Source organism: Pelobates fuscus, chromosome 3 (assembly GCF_036172605.1).
Source record: "Pelobates fuscus isolate aPelFus1 chromosome 3, aPelFus1.pri, whole genome shotgun sequence".
Lineage (NCBI taxonomy): Eukaryota > Metazoa > Chordata > Amphibia > Anura > Pelobatidae > Pelobates > Pelobates fuscus.
This window is the reverse complement of record NC_086319.1, coordinates 425,895,654-425,918,182: the sequence shown is the minus strand read 5'-3', so window position 1 is coordinate 425,918,182 and position 22,529 is coordinate 425,895,654. Positions and strand designations below refer to the sequence as shown.

Here is a 22,529-nt window from a genome sequence, read left to right as displayed (position 1 = left end):
CTTTTCGGGTCAACTTGGGGGATGTCCGGGTCAGTAATGAATGGTAGTCGTGCGGTTGCAGGGCTAGGCTCCACCGCAGACACCACGCATTGTCTCCGGCGACTTGCTTCAGCTATACCAACGGGTTGTGGTCAGTAATGATGGTGAAGAAACGTTCATAAATGTAGGGGATGAGCTTCTTTAGGCCATGTGGTGCTCTCCTCTGTCCTCCCCGACTTGGGTCAGAACAGCTTCTAGTCTAAACAGGGAGGCATGTGTCTAGACTATGAAACGTTTAAGATCCGGGGTGGCCAGGATGGGGGCATGAATTAAGGCGTTCTTAAGGGACTGGAACACCTGCTTGCACTCGGGATCACAGGACCTGCCTACGGAGGTTTGTTTTATTCTGGTGCTAGGTGATGGCACTGTAGTCTGGAACAAATGGTCGGTAGTACCCGGCTGTCCCCAAGAAGGCCATGACCTGTGTCTTCATTCAAGGAGTGGGCCAGTTAGCAAAGGCCTCAATCCTGGCTGGCTCAAGCCATTGCTTCCCACACCCGACCTGGTGTCCTAGGTACTGGACACTTGCTAGGCTTCATGGTTAAGCCGGCTGCTGTGGTCTGACCTAAAACCATCCCCACATGGCTTAAGTGCTCCTCCCAAGTGATGATAAAGACTGCAATGTCATCCAGGTACACACACGTAAAGTCCTGTAGGCCATCGAGAAGTCTGTCCACCATACGCTAGAAAGGGGCTGAGGCGTTCTTCGTCCCGAACGGCATAACTCGAAATTGGACAACTGAGTGACAATGGCAGACTTTGGAACAGCCTCCACTGCCAGAGGAATCTGCCAGTACCCCTTACACAAGTCAATAGTGTTCAGATATTGTCCCCTGGCAATGTGGTCTAGTAGCTTGTCGACTCTGGGCATAGGGTGTGCGTTGGTTACTGATTTGTCGTTTAAGCGCCGGTAGTCTACACCGGAGGGGGTTCCATTACGCTTCGGTACTAAAACTAGAGACAAAGCCCAAGGACTATCAGAAGGCTCTATTACCCCGAACTGCAGCATATCCTTACGCATCCCTTCTTGGATGCCTAGGGATTGCAGTAATGGGGCTGTCTAAGAGGAGTCTGACCTGGAGTAGTGACCTTATGGACAGCCAGCTGGTTGTACCTCGGTTTTTGGGAGAAAGTCTCCTTTTTAGCAGCTGTCTTGCCTGTTCCCTTTCCTGGGGGTTTAACCCTTCCCCTAACTGGATCTCCTCTAAGGTTCCCCCTGGGTTCTCCTTTTCAAGGATATCCGGGAGAGGTAGGCTGTCTGGGTCGTCTGAGGTGGCCGCGCGTACCATGGCCACATCCTTCTCTCTCTCTCAAGGCACACCTTCAACATATTGAGGTGAAAGTTATGCTTGATCTGCTCATCTGCACAGCTAGTTACCACGTACACTGCTGGGTCCCTGCCAGGCAGCTTGCAGTTTGCCATGTCAAACTGGTTTTAGTCCGGGCACCTCTGTCATACCACATGCTCTGTCACTTCTGTGCTGCCTGGAGGTTCTCTCGGACCGTCTTGGTAAGTTGTTCCATTTGGTCCTTTGGATCCAGCACATAGGCTTCGATTGGGTTGCCTTCGGTCTCCCCTCCCCAGTATTCTCGTATTCTCGTATCCTCGCACCCTTCCCCCTTACAGGAGCTTGAACATGGAGAACCCCGTAGATTCCTGCAGCACTTCCCATATTGCAAAGAGGATGTGAGGTAGTAAACTTTCCTAGTCTCTAGAAGCAGTAGTGAACGTCCAAAGCATCTGCTTTATGGTGCTATTGAACTGCTCGCAGAGACCATCGGTCTGGGAGTAATAGGGGGAGCTATGAAGCGGTCTGATTCCGCATAGCCAGAGTTGGTGTGTGACTTCAGCAGTGAATTAGGTGCCCTGGTCAGAGACTATCTCTTAGGAGAATCCCACTCTAGAGAAGAATGGTACCAGTGCATCTGCCACGGTTTCTGCCTGAATATTTGTCAGCACTACTGCCTCTGGATAGCGACTACCGAAGTCAACTATGGTGAGAATATATTTCTTACCAGAGGGACTAAGCTTAGCTAAGGGTCCCACTATATCAATGGCTACCCTCGTAAATGGCTTCCCCAATATAGGCATTGATTGTAATTTGGCCCGGGGACTTTCTCCATTCTTCCCACCCCGCTGGCAGGTATCACACGTCTGGCAGTATTGTCGGACGTCCCGTGAGAATCTAGGCCTAAAGAAGCCTTGGGTCTCTTGGTAGAGAGTACAGCAAATACCCAGGTGCCCTGCCAGGGGGATGTCATGCCCGATCCGCATGAGCTCCAACCGGTACTTCCATGGGTCTACCAGCTGCTGCTTTATGGATGGGGCAGCCCTATCAACATGAACTTGACATGACAGCATATATAGTCGCCCTTTTTCCCCACAAAACGTTCCCCTCCTAACCCACCCTGGTCGGTCTCACCGTGGCCCGGTATTTGGCTAGGGTCGGGTCTGTCACTACCTCTTTTCCCATACTCCTCCAGGGTATCCCAGGCTAAAAGGGGCTCGACTACCGTCGAGATAGAGGCAACGCAGGTAAGACACTCCCTGATCTAAGTGCGAACTGGTTTCGGCAGTACGAGCTTGGAGTCGGGTAGAAACTTGAGGGGGAGACGGCTGAAGTCAGGGGGCCAAGGTCGTTCCCAAGCAGGACCTTGACTAGCAAATTTCACATAACGTTTACATCCACGGTGCCGGATCATGCTCCCCAATCAAGGTGGACTTTGGTTGTGGGTATTTGATGTATGGCTCCTCCAGTTATCCAAACAGCTACTGATTTTCTCGGATTCTCAGTGTCCTTGCGTAAGTACCTCTGTATCAGAGTCAGTGTAGCGTCTGTGTCCTTGAGCCCTCAGGCAGTTTGGCCATTTACCAGCATGAGATGGCGATGATGCTGGTGGTTATCAGTGGAGGCTGCCTGTACCAGGTCAGCCTCGTGCAAGGTACCCCAAGATTCTTCAGTCCCCAGCCCATCTGGATCAAATGCATAGTCCAGGCAGAGTGCAGCGGCTCTAGGAACTAGAAGACTTGGTCTTGCCCAGTTATGGTTGGTTTCCATCGGACAGTCTCTCTGAATATGCCCGATGCTTTTACACCTAAAGCAGCAGTTTCCCATCCTAGTTTGTAAGGGTCGCTGGAACTTGGGCTAGAAGGAGTGGTAGATGGGGTAGAGCCACGGGAGCCCAGAACACCGTTGAGGCGCCCACTGTATTTGTCAATCCATCTCCCTGGCATCAACTTATTTATCGGCTAAGCGGCCCACCTTGGGTAAGGGAAAGGGACGTCGGTCTCTTACCCATTCCGGGAGTTCTGGAGTAAAACTGGAGTTAAACCACATCCTCCACAGTAATTGCTTCACATTAGTTGATTCAGTGCGTGGCTTCTCGGTGAAGCCAGCATGACCATTCTGTGAATGAGTCTTTTTTTTTTTGCTTTTCTGAGTTTGTGAAACTTTTGCAATAGGCCTCCAGGATTACTGCATACCGGGCTAGTAATACTTATTTTAATCCGGCATAGCTCCGTAGTCTTCATCGGGTACTGCCCGGAATTACTTGGCTGCTTTCCAGTGAGCTTGCTGGCTAGGACGGTTACCCTCCAGAAGATGGGTTACTGCCGCCTAGGCTGTTCCTTCCAAGTTGTGTATAGCTTTAGAGGGGTTATACCCTCCTGTACAGGTTACCTTGTGTCTTACCCAAACACTAGGTGAGACGTAGTGAAGGATGGAGACAAACTGATTTATTAAGGCAAGACACACTGAATTCATACACAGACCCCCAGCATGGTGTCTCCATTCAAATTAACATAAGTCTGCCCAGGCATCTCTGTGTCTAGGAGATAATTGTGTCAGCTCTTGGTTACAATAATTATGTCCTGTATACATAAAGCCAAACACAAAAAAAATACAGAAAATACACATAATACAAAGAAGCACTCCCACATGCCATACATCCCCGGAAAGGTGGCTCTAGATCACCCAATCTATCCAAAAAGCGCCCGGATTGGAGCTGGCTAGCCTAAATTATGTGACAGTACAAAGTTCTGTGAGACGCAGCTAGCGCCGATATGGCGCAGAGTGCCGGGTAGAGTTTCCTTGTCGTCTTAAAATAAACAGTGCTTTCTGCTAATACAAGGAGCTCCCCAAAGTCATAGGTGTCATTCGGTGTCTCTCTTCTGCTCCTCTGTTAACCCTCCAAAAAGTACTCTGATTGATGGTCTTGGGGCCGAGAGCACTCTGCTTAATGATCTGGGGGGGTGGGGAGAAACACTATAGCAGAGGGGATAAAACGCTCTTGGGGGGATTAGATGGTTATAACGCTCTGGGGGAGGGGTCAGAGGGGATAAAAATACTGTGGGGGAGCGGTCATATAAATATAACGCTTTGGACGAGGGGTTAGAGGGATATAACGCTTTGGAGGGTGGGTTAGAGGGATATTACCCTCTGGGGGAGGGGTTAGAGGGATATAACCCTCTGGGGGAGGGGTTAGAGGGATATTACCCTCTGGGGGAGGGGTTAGAGGGATATTACCCTCTGGGGAGGGGTTAGAGGGATATTACCCTCTGGGGGAGGGGTTAGAGGGATATTACCCATTGGGGAGGGGTTAGAGGGATATTACCCTCTGGGGGAGGGGTTAGAGGGATATTACCCTCTGGGGGAGGGGTTAGATCGATATTACCCTCTGGGGGAGGGGTTAGAGGGATATTACCCACTGGGGGAGGGGTTAGATGGATATTACCGATTGGCAGGGCCGCCATCAGGGCATGACAACCATAACAGTTGTCATGGGCTGGGGGGCCCGGCCGCCCGGGCCCCACGTGTGGGGCCCATCGGGTGGCCCACACACTTAAGGCCACCCGATGAGCCCCCTCCTTCAGGGGCCCGGTCAGCGCTGTGGCCGTTGTATAGCGCGACCGGGCCCCTTTAAAGAAAAAAAACAAAAAAACAGCCGCAAGTGCTGCTGGGAGGAAGTGCTCACTTCCTCCCAGCTCACTCCGCGCGGGAGGAGCGCGCCTGCCCGCCCAGCCGTAAAGAGGGAGAGCCCAGCAATGAAGAGGGAGCAGCGCCGACTCCCATCATCCCCAGCCACCCTCCTGCAAAGAAAAGGTAAGAGACAGGAGGGTGGCTGGAAAATGAGCTGTGTGTGTGCATGTATGTATGTCTGTCTGTGTCTGTTTTTCTGTATGCATGTATGTGTATGTCTGTGTGTCTGTATGCATGTATGTGTATGTCTGTGTGTCTGTATGCATGTATCTGTATGTCTGTCTGTCTGTATGCGTGTATGTCTGTGTGTCTATGCATGTATGTGTATGTCTATGCATGTCTATGTATGTATGTATGCATGTATGTGTATGTATGTCTGTATGCATGTATGTGTATGTCTGTCTGTATGCATGTATGTGTATGTCTGTCTGTATGCATGTATGTCTGTGTGTCTGTCTGTCTGTATGTATGTCTGTGTGTCTGTCTGTATGTTTGTGTGTGTCTGTCTGTATGTTTGTCTGTGTCTGTATGCATGTATGTGTATGTCTGTCTGTATGTATGTGTGTGTGTCTGTATGCATATGTATGTATGTCTGTCTGTATGTATGTATGTATGCATGTCTGTATGTATGTATGTCTGTCTGTCTGTCTGTATATATGTATGCATGTATGTCTGTCTGTATGTATGTGTATGTCTGTATGCATGTATGTCTATGTATGTCTGGATGAATGCGTGTATGTATGTGTATGTCTGTATGCATGTATGTCTATGTATGTCTGGATGAATGCGTGTATGTCTGTGTGTCTGGATGCATGTATGTGTATGTATGTATGTCTGTCTGTGTATGTATGTCTGTCTGCATGCATGTATGACTGTCCGTATGTCTATGTGTGTATGTCTGTATGTATGTCTGTGTGTATGTCTATGTATGTATATCTGTATGTATGTATATGTCTGTTTGTATGTATGTGTGTATGTCTATGTCTGTCTGACTGCATGCATGTATGTCTACGTATGTATGTCTGTCTATGTATGTTTGTGTATGTCTGTATGCATACATATATGTCTGTATGCATGTATGTCTGTATGTATGTCTATGTATGTATATATGTATGTCAGTATGAATGTATGTCTGCATATTATTATGAACGTAGGTCTGTGTGTATGGATGTCTGTATGCATGTATGTCTGTATATATGCATGTATGTCAGTCTGTATGTCTGTATGCCATTATGAATGTATGTGTGTATGGATGTCCGTGTCTGTATGTATGTATGAATGTGTGTGTGTATGTATGTATGTATGTATGTCAGTGTCTGTATGTATGTGTGTCTGTATGTATGTTATTATGTGTCTGTCTGTCACTATGTATGCCTGTGTGTATGTCTCAGTATGTGTGTGTTAGTATGTATGCCTGTATGCGTGTATGTCTGTTTCAGTATGTGTGTCTGTTAGTATGTATCTGTGTCCTTTTGTATCAGTGTGTGCGTTTGTGTCTGTGTGTGGACCCAGTGGGCGGTATTTGGAGGCGGGCCCGAGGGGGCCCAGACCCTGAGCTGAGTTAGGGGCCCCAAAATTTCTGGTGGCGGCCCTGCCGATTGGGAGAGGGGTTAGATAGATATTACCCATTGGGGGAGGGGTTAGAGGGATATTAGCCATTGGGGGAGGGGTTAGAGGGATATTACCATCTGGAGGAGGGTTTAGAGGAATATAATGCTCTGTGGGAGGGGTTAGAGGGATATAACAAGACACATATTTCCTGGAACTATTTGGGGCTAGCGTCTCATGTATGGTCGGTCAAAACTTCCACATGATGGCATTCCCGTTCTACCGAACCGATCTGAGTGATTCTTGGATATGTTGGTCACTCAGATCGGGGCTATCAGGGAATGTGTTTTTTTTGTAGGGTTCCCAGGTATGGTTGGGAGACTTGGGGTACAGTATATTTTGTTTATTTTTTGTGCCTGAGAGATAATTAAATTAGAGAAGTTAATTCAAGCAATTATCTCTCAGGCACAAGGGATCTTGGCATTGAAACCCCTGAATGTTCTGTATGTGAAACCCCTTGCATGGAACTGGGCATAAAAGCCATGGATGTGACAATAAAAATCAGTTATACCCCCAGAGCTGATTGTCGTCCAGTTGCGGGGAATGAGGTGGGAGATTCTTGGATTGCTTTACTTGTTCCTGAGTGTATTTTGGTGTGGCCTGCGGAAGAGAGTCCCTGCTAGGACTAGGGCTCTGCTACAGATATAACGCTCTGGGGGAGGGGTTAGAGGGACATTACCCTCTGGGGAGGGGTTAGAGGGATATAACGTTCTGGGGGAGGGGTTATGAGGATATAAAGCTGTGGGGGAGGGGTTGGAGGAATATAATGCTCTGGGGGAGGGGTTGGAGGGATATAACGCTCTAGAGGAGGAGTTAGAGGGATATAACGCTCTGGGGAAGAGGTCAAAGAGATATAATGCTCTGGGGGAGGGATTAGAGGGATATAATGCTTTGGGGGAGGGGTTGGAGGGTTATAACCCTCTTGAGTTGGGGTTAGAGAGATATAACGCTCTGGGGGAGAGGTCAAAGGGATATAACGCTCTGGGGGAGGGGTTAGAGGGATATAATGCTTTGCGGGAGGGGTTGGAGGGTTATAACCCTCTTGAGTTGGGGTTAAAGGGATATAACACTCTGGGGGAGGGGTTGGAGGTTTATAACGCTGTGGAGCTGGGGTTAGAGGGATCTAATGCTCGGGGGAGGGGTTAGAGAGATACTACCCATTGGGGGAGGGTTTGGAGGGATATAACTCTCTGGGGGAGGGGTTAAAGGGATTTTACCCATTGGGGAAGGGTTAGAGGGATATAACGCTCTGGGGGAGGGGTTGGAGGGATATAACGCTCTGAGGGACGGGTTGGAGGGATATAACGCTCTGAGGGAGGGGTTGGAGGGATATAACGCTCTGGGGTGAGGGGTTGGAGGGATATGACGCTCTGTGGGAGGGGTTAGAGGGATATTATTCATTGGTGGAGGGGTTGGAGGGTTATAACCCTCTTGAGTTGGGGTTAAAGGGATATAACACTCTGGGGGAGGGGTTGGAGGTTTATAACGCTGTGGAGCTGGTGTTAGAGGGATATTACCCTCTGGGGAGGGGTTAGAGGGATATTACTCTCTGGGGGAGGGGTTAGAGGGATATTACCCTCTGGGGGAGGGGTTAGAGGGATATTACCCATTGGGGCGGGGTTAGAGGGATATTACCCATTGGAGAGGGGTTGCAGGGATGTCGAACATGCGGCCCCCCAGATGTTGCTGAACTACAACTCCCATGATTCTTTCAATGAAACAGATAGCCAGGGAATCATGGGAGTTGTAGTTCAGCAACAGCTGGGGGGCCGCATGTTCGACATCCCTGGGTTAGAGGGATATTACCCATTGGGAGAGGGGTTAGAGGGATATTAACCTTTGGGGGAGGGGCTAGAGGGATATTACACATTGGGGGAGGGGTTAGAGGGATAGTACCGTCTGGGGGAGGGGTTAAATGGATATTACACATTGGAGGAGGGGTTAGAAGGATCTTACCCATTGGGGAGGAGTTAGAGGGATATTACCCTCTGGAGGAGGGATATTACCCTCTGGGGGAGGGGTTAGAGGAATATTACCCTCTGGGGGAGGGGTTAGAGGAATATTACCCTCTGGGGGAGGGGTTAGAGGAATATTACCCTCTGGGGGAGGGGTTAGAGGAATATTACCCTCTGGGAGGGGTTAGAGGAATATTACCCTCTGGGAGGGGTTAGAGGGATATTACCCATTGGGGCGGGGTTAGAGGGATATTACCCATTGGAGAGGGGTTAAAGGGATATTAACCTTTGGGGGAGGGGTTAGGGGGATATTACACATTGAGGGAGGGGTTAGAGGGATAGTACCGTCTGGGGGAGGGGTTAAAGGGATATTACACATTGGAGGAGGGGTTAGAAGGATCTTACCCATTGGGGAGGAGTTAGAGGGATATTACCCTCTGGAGGAGGGGTTAGAGGAATATTACCCTCTGGGAGGGGTTAGAGTGATATTACCCATTGGGGGAGGGGTCAGAGGGATATTACCCTCTGGGGGAGGGGTCAGAGGGATATTACCCTCTGGGGGAGGGGTTAGAGGGATATTACCCATTGGGGGAGGGGTTAGAGGGATATTACCCTCTGAGGGGGGGTTAGAGGGATATTACCCTCTGGGGAGGGGTTCGAGGGATATTACCCTCTGGGGGAGGGGTTAGAGGGATATTACCCATTGGGGGAGGGGTTAGAGGGATATTACCCTCTGGGGGAGGGGTTAGAGGGATATTACCCTCTGGGGAGGGGTTAGATGGATATTACCCTCTGGGGGAGGGGTTAGAGGGATATTACCCTCTGGGGAGGGGTTAGAGGGATATTACCCTCTGGGGGAGGGGTTAGAGGGATATTACCCTCTGGGGAGGGGTTAGAGGGATATTACCCAATGGGGGAGGGGTTAGAGGGATATTACCCTCTTGGGGAGGGGTTAGAGGGAAATTACCCTCTGGGGGAGGGGTTAGAGGGATATTACCCTCTGGGGAGGGGTTAGAGGGATATTACCCAATGGGGGAGGGGTTAGAGGGATATTACCCTCTTGGGGAGGGGTTAGAGGGATATTACCCTCTGGGGGAGGGGTTAGAGGGATATTACCCTCTGGGGAGGGGTTAGAGGGATATTACCCTCTGAGGGGGGGTTAGAGGGATATTACCCTCTGAGGGGGAGGGGTTAGAGGGATATTACCCTCTGGGGGAGGGGTTAAAGGGATATTACACATTGGAGGAGGGGTTAGAAGGATCTTACCCATTGGGGAGGAGTTAGAGGGATATTACCCTCTGGAGGAGGGATATTACCCTCTGGGGGAGGGGTTAGAGGAATATTACCCTCTGGGGGAGGGGTTAGAGGAATATTACCCTCTGGGGGAGGGGTTAGAGGAATATTACCCTCTGGGGGAGGGGTTAGAGGAATATTACCCTCTGGGAGGGGTTAGAGGAATATTACCCTCTGGGAGGGGTTAGAGGGATATTACCCATTGGGGCGGGGTTAGAGGGATATTACCCATTGGAGAGGGGTTAAAGGGATATTAACCTTTGGGGGAGGGGTTAGGGGGATATTACACATTGAGGGAGGGGTTAGAGGGATAGTACCGTCTGGGGGAGGGGTTAAAGGGATATTACACATTGGAGGAGGGGTTAGAAGGATCTTACCCATTGGGGAGGAGTTAGAGGGATATTACCCTCTGGAGGAGGGGTTAGAGGAATATTACCCTCTGGGAGGGGTTAGAGTGATATTACCCATTGGGGGAGGGGTCAGAGGGATATTACCCTCTGGGGGAGGGGTCAGAGGGATATTACCCTCTGGGGGAGGGGTTAGAGGGATATTACCCATTGGGGGAGGGGTTAGAGGGATATTACCCTCTGAGGGGGGGTTAGAGGGATATTACCCTCTGGGGAGGGGTTCGAGGGATATTACCCTCTGGGGGAGGGGTTAGAGGGATATTACCCATTGGGGGAGGGGTTAGAGGGATATTACCCTCTGGGGGAGGGGTTAGAGGGATATTACCCTCTGGGGAGGGGTTAGATGGATATTACCCTCTGGGGGAGGGGTTAGAGGGATATTACCCTCTGGGGAGGGGTTAGAGGGATATTACCCTCTGGGGGAGGGGTTAGAGGGATATTACCCTCTGGGGAGGGGTTAGAGGGATATTACCCAATGGGGGAGGGGTTAGAGGGATATTACCCTCTTGGGGAGGGGTTAGAGGGAAATTACCCTCTGGGGGAGGGGTTAGAGGGATATTACCCTCTGGGGAGGGGTTAGAGGGATATTACCCAATGGGGGAGGGGTTAGAGGGATATTACCCTCTTGGGGAGGGGTTAGAGGGATATTACCCTCTGGGGGAGGGGTTAGAGGGATATTACCCTCTGGGGAGGGGTTAGAGGGATATTACCCTCTGAGGGGGGGTTAGAGGGATATTACCCTCTGAGGGGGAGGGGTTAGAGGGATATTACCCTCTGGGGGAGGGGTTAGAGGGATATTACCCATTGGGGGAGGGGTTAGAGGGATATTACCCTCTGGGGGAGGGGTTAGAGGGATTTTACCCTCTGGGGGAGGGGTTAGAGGGATATAACCCATTGGGGGAGGGGTTAGAGGGATATTACCCTCTGGGGGAGGGGTTAGAGGGATATTACCCTCTGGGGAGGGGTTAGAGGGATATTACCCTCTGAGGGGGGGTTAGAGGGATATTACCCTCTGGGGAGGGGTTAGAGGGATATTACCCAATGGGGGAGGGGTTAGAGGGATATTACCCTCTTGGGGAGGGGTTAGAGGGATATTACCCTCTGGGGAGGGGTTAGAGGGATATTACCCTCTGGGGGAGGGGTTAGAGGGATATTACCCTCTGGGGAGGGGTTAGAGGGATATTACCCAATGGGGGAGGGGTTAGAGGGATATTACCCTCTTGGGGAGGGGTTAGAGGGAAATTACCCTCTGGGGGAGGGGTTAGAGGGATATTACCCTCTGGGGAGGGGTTAGAGGGATATTACCCAATGGGGGAGGGGTTAGAGGGATATTACCCTCTTGGGGAAGGGTTAGAGGGATATTACCCTCTGGGGGAGGGGTTAGAGGGATATTACCCTCTGGGGAGGGGTTAGAGGGATATTACCCTCTGAGGGGGGGTTAGAGGGATATTACCCTCTGAGGGGGAGGGGTTAGAGGGATATTACCCTCTGGGGGAGGGGTTAGAGGGATATTACCCATTGGGGGAGGGGTTAGAGGGATATTACCCTCTGGGGGAGGGGTTAGAGGGATTTTACCCTCTGGGGGAGGGGTTAGAGGGATATTACCCTCTGGGGGAGGGGTTAGAGGGATATTACCCTATGAGGGGGGGTTAGAGGGATATTCCCTCTGAGGGGGAGGGGTTAGAGGGATATTACCCATTGGGGAGGGGTTAGAGGGATATTACCCTCTGGGGGAGGGGTTAGAGGGATATTACCCTCTGGGGGAGGGGTTAGAGGGATATTACCCTCTGGGGAGGGGTTAGAGGGATTTTACCCACTGGGGGAGGGGTTAGAGGGATATTACCCTCTGGGGGAGGGGTTAGAAGAAAGACTAGCTTCAGGCCCCACCCACTGATGACGTGTTAGCCACACCCACTCCCCCATGTTATTTGCTGTGAGATGAAGGGCCCACTAATAGAAGTACAGTTCACCGCACGCGCAGGGGGCAGCAGCCAATCAGCGTTTGGGATGCAGGTCAGCTGACCGACTTGCGCAGTGCACCCGTCAGGGCTGTCTGGACTGCACTCCCCTAACTTGCCGCGGAGGCTGTCGGGAGTAGTGACGCACTTTCCCGCAATGTATGTCGGGAGATGGAGTTCTTGCTCTCTCAGTGGGCGGGATTAGCCCGAGGTGGGTGTTCCTGTCGGACCACAAATCCCGTGACCCCCCGCGGCGGCCGTAGGACTACATGTCCCTGCAGTCAGTGCGCGGAGAGCAGGCGGCCGGGGAGCGGCGGAGAGGGAGGGGGGCAGTTACCGGGACAGGTTATCCGGAGACAGAGAGCCAGCCGGCGCTGGGGCCGGGCAGGCGCTTACCGTCCCCGGCCGGGACTGTGTGACCATTACCGCCCGGAGCAACCCCTGCCGACCGGGGGATCCGCAGCCGGACATGCTGGAGGCGGCCGTGGGGAGAGCCCAGCCCGGAAGGTGAGAGGGGGCAACTAGGGGCACCGGGGGGGGGCAACTAGGGCACCGGGGGGGGCAACTAGGGCACTGGGGGGAGAGGGGGCAACTAGGGCACCGGGGGGGGCAACTAGGGCACCGGGGGGGGCAACTAGGGCACCGGGGGGGGCAACTAGGGCACCGGGGGAAGAGAGGGGGCAACTAGGGCACCTGGGGGAGAGAGGGGGGCAACTAGGGCACCTGGGGGAGAGAGGGGGGCAACTAGGGCACCGGGGGGGGGCAACTAGGGCACCGGGGGGAGAGAGGGGGGGCACCGGGAGGAGAGGGGGCAACTAGGGCACCGGGGGGAGAGAGGGGGGGGCACCGGGAGGAGAGGGGGCAACTAGGGCACCGGGGGGAGAGAGGGGGGGGCACCGGGGGGAGAGAGGGGGGCAACTAGGGCACCGGGGGGAGAGAGGGGGGCAACTAGGGCACCGGGGGAGAGAGGGGGCAACTAGGGCACCGGGGGGAGAGAGGGGGGGGCACCGGGGGGAGAGGGGGCAACTAGGGCACCGGGGGGAGAGAGGGGGGCAACTAGGGCACCGGGGGGAGAGAGGGGGGCAACTAGGGCACCGGGGGGAGAGAGGGGGGGCACCGGGGGGAGAGAGGGGGGGAGAGGGGGGAGAGGGGCAACTAGGGCACCGGGGGGAGAGAGGGGGGCAACTAGGGCACCGGGGGGAGAGAGGAGGGCAACTAGGGCACCGGGGGGAGAGAGGGGGGGCACCGGGGGGAGAGAGGGGGGCAACTAGGGCACCGGGGAGAGAGGGGGGGCACCGGGGGGGAGAGAGGGGGGCAACTAGGGCACCGGGGGGAGAGAGAGGGGGGGCACCGGGGGGGAGAGAGGGGGGCAACTAGGGCACCGGGGGGGAGAGAGGGGGGCAACTAGGGCACGGGGGGGAGAGAGGGGGGCAACTAGGGCACCGGGGGGAGAGAGGGGGGCAACTAGAGCACCGGGAGGAGAGAGGGGGGCAACTAGGGCACCGGGGGGGGAGGGGGTAACTGGAGCTTGGCCGTGGTGGGGGGGGGGAGGTAGGGGGTAACTGGAGCTTGGCCGGGGGGGGGGGGTAGGGGGTAACTGGAGCTGGGGGGGGGGTAGGGGGTAACTGGAGCTTGGCCGGGGGGGGGGTAGGGGGTAACTGGAGCTTGGCTGTGGTGGGGGGGAGGTAGGGGGTAACTGGAGCTTGGCCGTGGTGAGGGGGGGCTCCAGTTACCCCCTACCTCCCCCCCACCACAGCCAAGCTCCAGTTACCCCCTACCCCCCCCCCCCCGGCCAAGCTCCAGTTACCCCCTACCCCCCCCCAGCTCCAGTTACCCCCTACCCGGAGCTTGGCCGTGGTGAGGGGGGGCTAAGGGGTAACTGGAGCTTGGCCGTGGTGAGGGGGGGCTAAGGGGTAACTGGAGCTTGGCCGTGGTGAGGGGGGGGTAAGGGGTAACTGGAGCTTGGCCGTGGTGAGGGGGGGTAAGGGGTAACTGGAGCTTGGCCGTGGTGAGGGGGGGGTAAGGGGTAACTGGAGCTTGGCCGTGGTGAGGGGGGATAAGGGGTAACTGGAGCTTGGCCGTGGTGGGGGGGAGGTAAGGGGTAACTGGAGCTTGGCCGTGGTGAGGGGGGGGTAAGGGGTAACTGGAGCTTGGCCGTGGTAGGGGGTAACTGGAGCTTGGCTGTGGTGGGGGGGGGGAGGTAGGGGGTAACTGGAGCTTGGCCGTGGTGAAGGGGGGGGTAAGGGGTAACTGGAGCTTGGGGGGGAGTAGGGGGTAACTGGAGCTTGGGGGGGAGTAGGGGGTAACTGGAGCTTGGGGGGGTAGGGGGTAACTGGAGCTTGGGGGGGTAGGGGGTAACTGGAGCTTGGGGGGGTAGGGGGTAACTGGAGCTTGGGGGGGTAGGGGGTAACTGGAGCTTGGGGGGGTAGGGGGTAACTGGAGCTTGGGGGGGTAGGGGGTAACTGGAGCTTGGGGGGGTAGGGGGTAACTGGAGCTTGGCGGGGGGGTAGGGGGTAACTGGAGCTTGGCGGGGGGGTAGGGGGTAACTGGAGCTTGGCTGTGGTGGGGGGGGAGGTAGGGGGTAACTGGAGCTTGGCCGTGGTGAGGGGGGGGTAAGGGGTAACTGGAGCTTGGCCGTGGTGAGGGGGCTAAGGGGTAACTGGAGCTTGGTGAGGGGGGCTAAGGGGTAACTGGAGCTTGGTGAGGGGGGCTAAGGGGTAACTGGAGCTTGGCGGGGGGGGTAGGGGGTAACTGGAGCTTGGCGGGGGGGTAGGGGGTAACTGGAGCTTGGCGGGGGGGTAGGGGGTAACTGGAGCTTGGCGGGGGGAGGTAGGGGTAACTGGAGCTTGGCCGTGGTGGGGGGGGGTAAGGGGTAACTGGAGCTTGGCCGTGGTGAGGGGGGGTAAGGGGTAACTGGAGCTTGGCCGTGGTGAGGGGGGGTAAGGGGTAACTGGAGCTTGGCCGTGGTGAGGGGGGGTAGGGGGTAACTGGAGCTTGGCCGTGGTGAGGGGGGTAGGGGGTAACTGGAGCTTGGCCGTGGTGAGGGGGGTAGGGGGTAACTGGAGCTTGGCCGTGGTGAGGGGGGGGGTAAGGGGTAACTGGAGCTTGGCCGTGGTGAGGGGGGGTGGTGGTAAGGGGTAACTGGAGCTTGGCCGTGGTGAGGGGCGGTAGGGGGTAACTGGAGCTTGGCTGGGGGGGGGTAGGGGGTAACTGGAGCTTGGCCGTGGTGAGGGGGGGGTAAGGGGTAACTGGAGCTTGGCCGTGGTGAGGGGGGGGGTAAGGGGTAACTGGAGCTTTGGCCGTGTTGGGGGGGGGGGGTTAACTGGAGCATGGGGGGTGAGTAGGTGGCAACTATATCACTGAGGGGGCAACTGGAGCACGACAGCGGTTTACCAGTGGAGGGGGCAGCTGGTGCGTGGCAGGGACGGTGAGGGGTCAACTGGCGCATGGCCTGGACAGTATAGGGCAAATGGCAGGAGGGTAGGGGTGGAGATGTATGGTGGAGGTCTTTGGGTCTAGTGGGTGGAAATGTACGGATGGAGGGGGATCTCTGGGGCTGGTTGGTGGAGATGTACAGGCGGAGGGGGGTCTCTGGGGCTGGTGGGTGGAGATGTACAGGCGGAGGGGGGGTCTCTGGGGCTGGTGGGTGGAGATGTACAGGCGGAGGGGGGTCTCTGGGGTTGGTGGGTGGAGATGTGCAGGCGGAGGGGGGTCTCTGCGGCTGGTGGGTGGAGATGTGCAGGCGGAGGGGGGGGTCTCTGGGGCTGGTGGGTGGAGATGTGCAGGCGGAGGGGGGGTCTCTGGGGCTGGTGGGTGGAGATGTGCAGGCGGAGGGGGGGTCTCTGGGGCTGGTGGGTGGAGATGTGCAGGCGGAGGGGGGGGTCTCTGGGGCTGGTGGGTGGAGATGTGCAGGCGGAGGGGGGTCTCTGGGGCTGGTGGGTGGAGATGTGCAGGCGGAGGGGGGGTCTCTGGGGCTGGTGGGTGGAGATGTGCAGGCGGAGGGGGGGTCTCTGGGGCTGGTGGGTGGAGATGTGCAGGCGGAGGGGGGGTCTCTGGGGCTGGTGGGTGGAGATGTGCAGGCGGAGGGGGGGTCTCTGGGGCTGGTGGGTGGAGATGTGCAGGCGGAGGGGGGGTCTCTGGGGCTGGTGGGTGGAGATGTGCAGGCGGAGGGGGGGTCTCTGGGGCTGGTGGGTGGAGATGTGCAGGCGGAGGGGGGGTCTCTGGGGCTGGTGGGTGGAGATGTGCAGGCGGAGGGGGGGTCTCTGGGGCTGGTGGGTGGAGATGTGCAGGCGGAGGGGGGTCTCTGGGGCTGGTGGGTGGAGATGTGCAGGCGGAGGGGGGGTCTCTGGGGCTGGTGGGTGGAGATGTGCAGGCGGAGGGGGGGTCTCTGGGGCTGGTGGGTGGAGATGTGCAGGCGGAGGGGGGGTCTCTGGGGCTGGTGGGTGGAGATGTGCAGGCGGAGGGGGGGTCTCTGGGGCTGGTGGGTGGAGATGTGCAGGCGGAGGGGGGGTCTCTGGGGCTGGTGGGTGGAGATGTGCAGGCGGAGGGGGGGTCTCTGGGGCTGGTGGGTGGAGATGTGCAGGCGGAGGGGGGGTCTCTGGGGCTGGTGGGTGGAGATGTGCAGGCGGAGGGGGGGTCTCTGGGGCTGGTGGGTGGAGATGTGCAGGCGGAGGGGGGGTCTCTGGGGCTGGTGGGTGGAGATGTGCAGGCGGAGGGGGGGTCTCTGGGGCTGGTGGGTGGAGATGTGCAGGCGGAGGGGGGGTCTCTGGGGCTGGTGGGTGGAGATGTGCAGGCGGAGGGGGGGTCTCTGGGGCTGGTGGGTGGAGATGTGCAGGCGGAGGGGGGGTCTCTGGGGCTGGTGGGTGGAGATGTGCAGGCGGAGGGGGGGTCTCTGGGGCTGGTGGGTGGAGATGTGCAGGCGGAGGGGGGGTCTCTGGGGCTGGTGGGTGGAGATGTGCAGGCGGAGGGGGGGTCCTCGGGTGTTGGTGGGTGGAGATGTGCAGGCGGAGGGGGGGTCCTCGGGTGTTGGTGGGTGGAGATGTGCAGGCGGAGGGGGGGTCTCTGGGGCTGGTGGGTGGAGATGTGCAGGCGGAGGGGGGGTCTCTGGGGCTGGTGGGTGGAGATGTCTCTGGGGCGGAGGGGGGGGGGTCTCTGGAACGGAGATTTGATGCTTTTATTTCTATCTTCCCAGATCCGTCGTTGAACCTAAAGTCTGTATCTCAGGTGGGGCCCTTTTTCATAATCCGCTTATTGTTGTTTATAAATCTATTCTACTTTAGAAAGTGTTTTTACCTGAACCGTTTAGTTTGGTAGACTGTCCCACTGTTGTTCCGTTGCAGTGGGAGGGTTTATACGTTGACTGCCCTGCTAGACCTCAAGAAAATCTTTGTTTTTTATTTTTATGAAAAGAGAGAAATAAATCCCCATTGTAACATCTCCCATCTTTCAGGAGGGTTTTTACCTCACTCCCTTCGAATTACCATTGTAAGCAATTCAGCTCATTGTCCAAGAAGCGATGTTCATTCACACTTCCACTCTAGGGACTCACATTATTTTTCCAGCTACCACCCACCCACCTAAAGATTACTGTTCTTCTATACCAAAAGTGTAGCGGAGAGCTGGTCTTTCACACGTTAACTCCACTAAAGATCCCAGTGAGGCTCAGGAACAAGTAATAAAATCCCATAGAACAATAGTCACAGCAAGCGAGGTAATCCACGAATATCCCAATACAGATCCCAATGACTGGATGACACACAGCAACAGGAGCAGAACTGAACCGAACAATCATACGAAAGCTATATACAATACTTCTACACATAGCAACAATTACACGAAATACAGCCCATTGCCATCCGCTACAAAAAGCACCTACAAAACAGAAGTAATAGTTGATGAGTAGATCCCTGGCCAGATCACAGGATCATCACTTACTGTCTCCTATCCATTGCTTCTTTCCACTAGTCCACTCCGTATTCTGCTCTCTGTAAAATAGACGGAGTTAGAAAGAGATCTGGTGCCACATTTGTCAGGTGTTTACGTGTGTTAGCATTCTGATCTCTGGTTATCACTCACTACAGCCATGGCTGCCGCAGCATGGCGCTAAATATTAAATATACACACAGTAAAACCTACAGAAATTCATAATCTTTTTAATTCTTCCCCAGCAGCCACCGCAGAAACGTTCCAGGACAGTTGAAGACTTTAACCGGTTCTGCAGTTTTGTATTGGCATACGCTGGCTACATACCGTCCTCTGCAAAAGAGGTGAGAGAAATTTATGGTACACGTTGGTGACGGTATGAGAGGTGTGTTATGGTACACGTTGGTGACGGTATGAGAGGTGTGTTATGGTACACGTTGGTGACGGTATGAGAGGTGTGTTATGGTACACGTTGGTGACGGTATGAGAGGTGTGTTATGGTACACGTTGGTGACGGTATGAGAGGTGTGTTATGGTACACGTTGGTGACGGTATGAGAGGTGTGTTATGGTACACGTTGGTGACGGTATGAGAGGTGTGTTATGGTACACGTTGGTGACGGTATGAGAGGTGTGTTATGGTACACGTTGGTGACGGTATGAGAGGTGTGTTATGGTACACGTTGGTGACGGTATGAGAGGTGTGTTATGGTACACGTTGGTGACGGTATGAGAGGTGTGTTATGGTACACGTTGGTGACGGTATGAGAGGTGTGTTATGGTACACGTTGGTGACGGTATGAGAGGTGTGTTATGGTACACGTTGGTGACGGTATGAGAGGTGTGTTATGGTACACGTTGGTGACGGTATGAGAGGTGTGTTATGGTACACGTTGGTGACGGTATGAGAGGTGTGTTATGGTACACGTTGGTGACGGTATGAGAGGTGTGTTATGGTACACGTTGGTGACGGTATGAGAGGTGTGTTATGGTACACGTTGGTGACGGTATGAGAGGTGTGTTATGGTACACGTTGGTGACGGTATGAGAGGTGTGTTATGGTACACGTTGGTGACGGCATGAGAGGTGTGTTATGGTACACGTTGGTGACGGCATGAGAGGTGTGTTATGGTACACGTTGGTGACGGCATGAGAGGTGTGTTATGGTACACGTTGGTGACGGCATGAGAGGTGTGTTATGGTACACGTTGGTGACGGCATGAGAGGTGTGTTATGGTACACGTTGGTGACGGCATGAGAGGTGTGTTATGGTACACGTTGGTGACGGCATGAGAGGTGTGTTATGGTACACGTTGGTGACGGCATGAGAGGTGTGTTATGGTACACGTTGGTGACGGCATGAGAGGTGTGTTATGGTACACGTTGGTGACGGCATGAGAGGTGTGTTATGGTACACGTTGGTGACGGCATGAGAGGTGTGTTATGGTACGCGTTGGTGACGGCATGAGAGGTGTGTTATGGTACGCGTTGGTGACGGCATGAGAGGTGTGTTATGGTACGCGTTGGTGACGGCATGAGAGGTGTGTTATGGTACGCGTTGGTGACGGCATGAGAGGTGTGTTATGGTACGCGTTGGTGACGGCATGAGAGGTGTGTTATGGTACGCGTTGGTGACGGCATGAGAGGTGTGTTATGGTACGCGTTGGTGACGGCATGAGAGGTGTGTTATGGTACGCGTTGGTGACGGCATGAGAGGTGTGTTATGGTACGCGTTGGTGACGGCATGAGAGGTGTGTTATGGTACGCGTTGGTGACGGCATGAGAGGTGTGTTATGGTACGCGTTGGTGACGGCATGAGAGGTGTGTTATGGTACGCGTTGGTGACGGCATGAGAGGTGTGTTATGGTACGCGTTGGTGACGGCATGAGAGGTGTGTTATGGTACGCGTTGGTGACGGCATGAGAGGTGTGTTATGGTACGCGTTGGTGACGGCATGAGAGGTGTGTTATGGTACGCGTTGGTGACGGCATGAGAGGTGTGTTATGGTACGCGTTGGTGACGGCATGAGAGGTGTGTTATGGTACGCGTTGGTGACGGCATGAGAGGTGTGTTATGGTACGCGTTGGTGACGGCATGAGAGGTGTGTTATGGTACGCGTTGGTGACGGCATGAGAGGTGTGTTATGGTACGCGTTGGTGACGGCATGAGAGGTGTGTTATGGTACGCGTTGGTGACGGCATGAGAGGTGTGTTATGGTACGCGTTGGTGACGGCATGAGAGGTGTGTTATGGTACGCGTTGGTGACGGCATGAGAGGTGTGTTATGGTACGCGTTGGTGACGGCATGAGAGGTGTGTTATGGTACGCGTTGGTGACGGCATGAGAGGTGTGTTATGGTACGCGTTGGTGACGGCATGAGAGGTGTGTTATGGTACGCGTTGGTGACGGCATGAGAGGTGTGTTATGGTACGCGTTGGTGACGGCATGAGAGGTGTGTTATGGTACGCGTTGGTGACGGCATGAGAGGTGTGTTATGGTACGCGTTGGTGACGGCATGAGAGGTGTGTTATGGTACGCGTTGGTGACGGTATGAGAGGTGTGTTATGGTACGCGTTGGTGACGGTATGAGAGGTGTGTTATGGTACGCGTTGGTGACGGTATGAGAGGTGTGTTATGGTACGCGTTGGTGACGGTATGAGAGGTGTGTTATGGTACGCGTTGGTGACGGTATGAGAGGTGTGTTATGGTACGCGTTGGTGACGGTATGAGAGGTGTGTTATGATAGATGTAGATGTTTAATGAATATTAATGTTGGGTCTTGTTTTCTCTAATTTGAATCGCTTTCCTCTAGGAGAGAGCATGGACACCATCAAGTTCGACATCTCCCCACAGGACTGAGGAGAGTGACAGCTGGGAGTCTCCTGACACCCCACGACCACCCTTGACTTCTGACTTACCTGGAGCACCTCAAACGTCTGATTTAAATACTATCCAGACTTTTGTAATGAAAGCCAAGACCCATGGATCCAGTGGCAGCAGTAAGAGGAGAGTGGGAGAACATTCACGAGTGAAGAAGAGCAGTCGGCGGAAGAAGAGACAGAGATACAGGGGGGGGGCAGCTATGAGACTAAGTGACTCGGATACAGAAGATGATGAACGAGGAGAAAGAAACCTTGGGTCTCCTCCTGGCCCACAGCCGCCACCAAGTGCAGAAAGCAGCAGAGATGGTGGCGGAAGCTCGAGTGATGCAGACACACAAGTGATGGATGAAGATATAATGGTGGAATCAGGTGATGTTTGAGCAGTAGTAACAAATAAAATGAGTCTCTTCATTTACTACTATAATACTGTAAAACGAGGATTGGAAGCCTGGGCCTGTGAGCTCCTCCTTTTCTCAGGCTGAGCTCCTATTGCTGTATCCCCTGTCCCCTCTTAATTCCACCCCCCCAGGACAATGTGTCACAATATATCTTCTTTCTTCCAACAGGAGATGATTCATGGGACCTGGTAACATGTTACTGTGAGAAACCATTTGCTGGCCGTCCCATGATCGAGTGTAACATTTGTTGTACTTGGGTTCATCTTTCCTGCGCGAAGATCAGAAAGAGCAACGTTCCAGATATCTACTATTGTCAGAAGTGCAGGAGTGGCCGGCCAAGTGGGAACACGGGAGCCAGGCTGGAGCCATGACACCTCACTGCTCCGCCAACAGACTCTTTAATAGAGCGGAATGGTCATTGAGAGAGCTAATGCAGGAGAGGACACGGAGGTTCCGGGGTGGGGGGAGTGGGGTGGGGGGGGGGGGGAATTTACGTGGTTAATGAATGAAATATGCAATTAGTTGAGTGAGGAAGCGTTTTCCTGACAGTCTAGCTCGTTGGGATGCTATAAATGGACATGACTTCCTCCCTTCGTGCAGACCATCGCTTTCCCGAACACCTTCTGCTCATTGTGTAAATATTGGACAGAAGCTTTTGGTTTTTGTTTTTTTCTTTTATTTTTTTTTTCCTCCCTGTAATAAATCCAGTTTCTATCCCAGAAATAAATGTTACTTTGTGTATAGTAGTGATGGGTTTTTATCCAGGAGCTGTGTGTTATTGGAGAGATGTACAGATGTCTTAATATTGTTCTAGTTCAGCACGGACTGAAATCCCAACACCCCAGAACAACTTCCTCTGTCAGAGGTGGTTATAGTGCCAGGAGAGCCTGGGTGACATCTTGCCTTTAGGGGTCAAACTGTTTGTTTTTTCTGGCCACCATACCGTCTGGAAAGGTCTGTTTTGGCGGCTGCTGTTGACCCTGGTATGGTAAGAAGGTGGGTTTTTTTATTATTATTATTTATTCACATGGCAAGCTCCCATACATTCCCATAGAGAGCCTTCAAATGAAAATCCACCTGCCCTGCCCAT

The 22,529-nt window shown here is 54.3% G+C and overlaps 1 protein-coding gene across 1 annotated transcript; it reads left to right on the top strand.

Annotated features, from left to right (window-relative positions):
* Positions 1–12,658: 12,658 nt before the first annotated feature.
* Positions 12,659–21,895, top strand: PHF23 (PHD finger protein 23; the record flags this gene model as incomplete). Its single annotated transcript, XM_063446593.1, has 5 exons — positions 12,659–12,746; positions 17,431–17,462; positions 18,407–18,505; positions 20,972–21,410; positions 21,608–21,895. Coding segments are annotated over 5 exons (861 nt in total), but the record flags the coding sequence as incomplete, so codon positions are not given.
* Between the last annotated feature and the right edge of the window lie 634 nt (positions 21,896–22,529).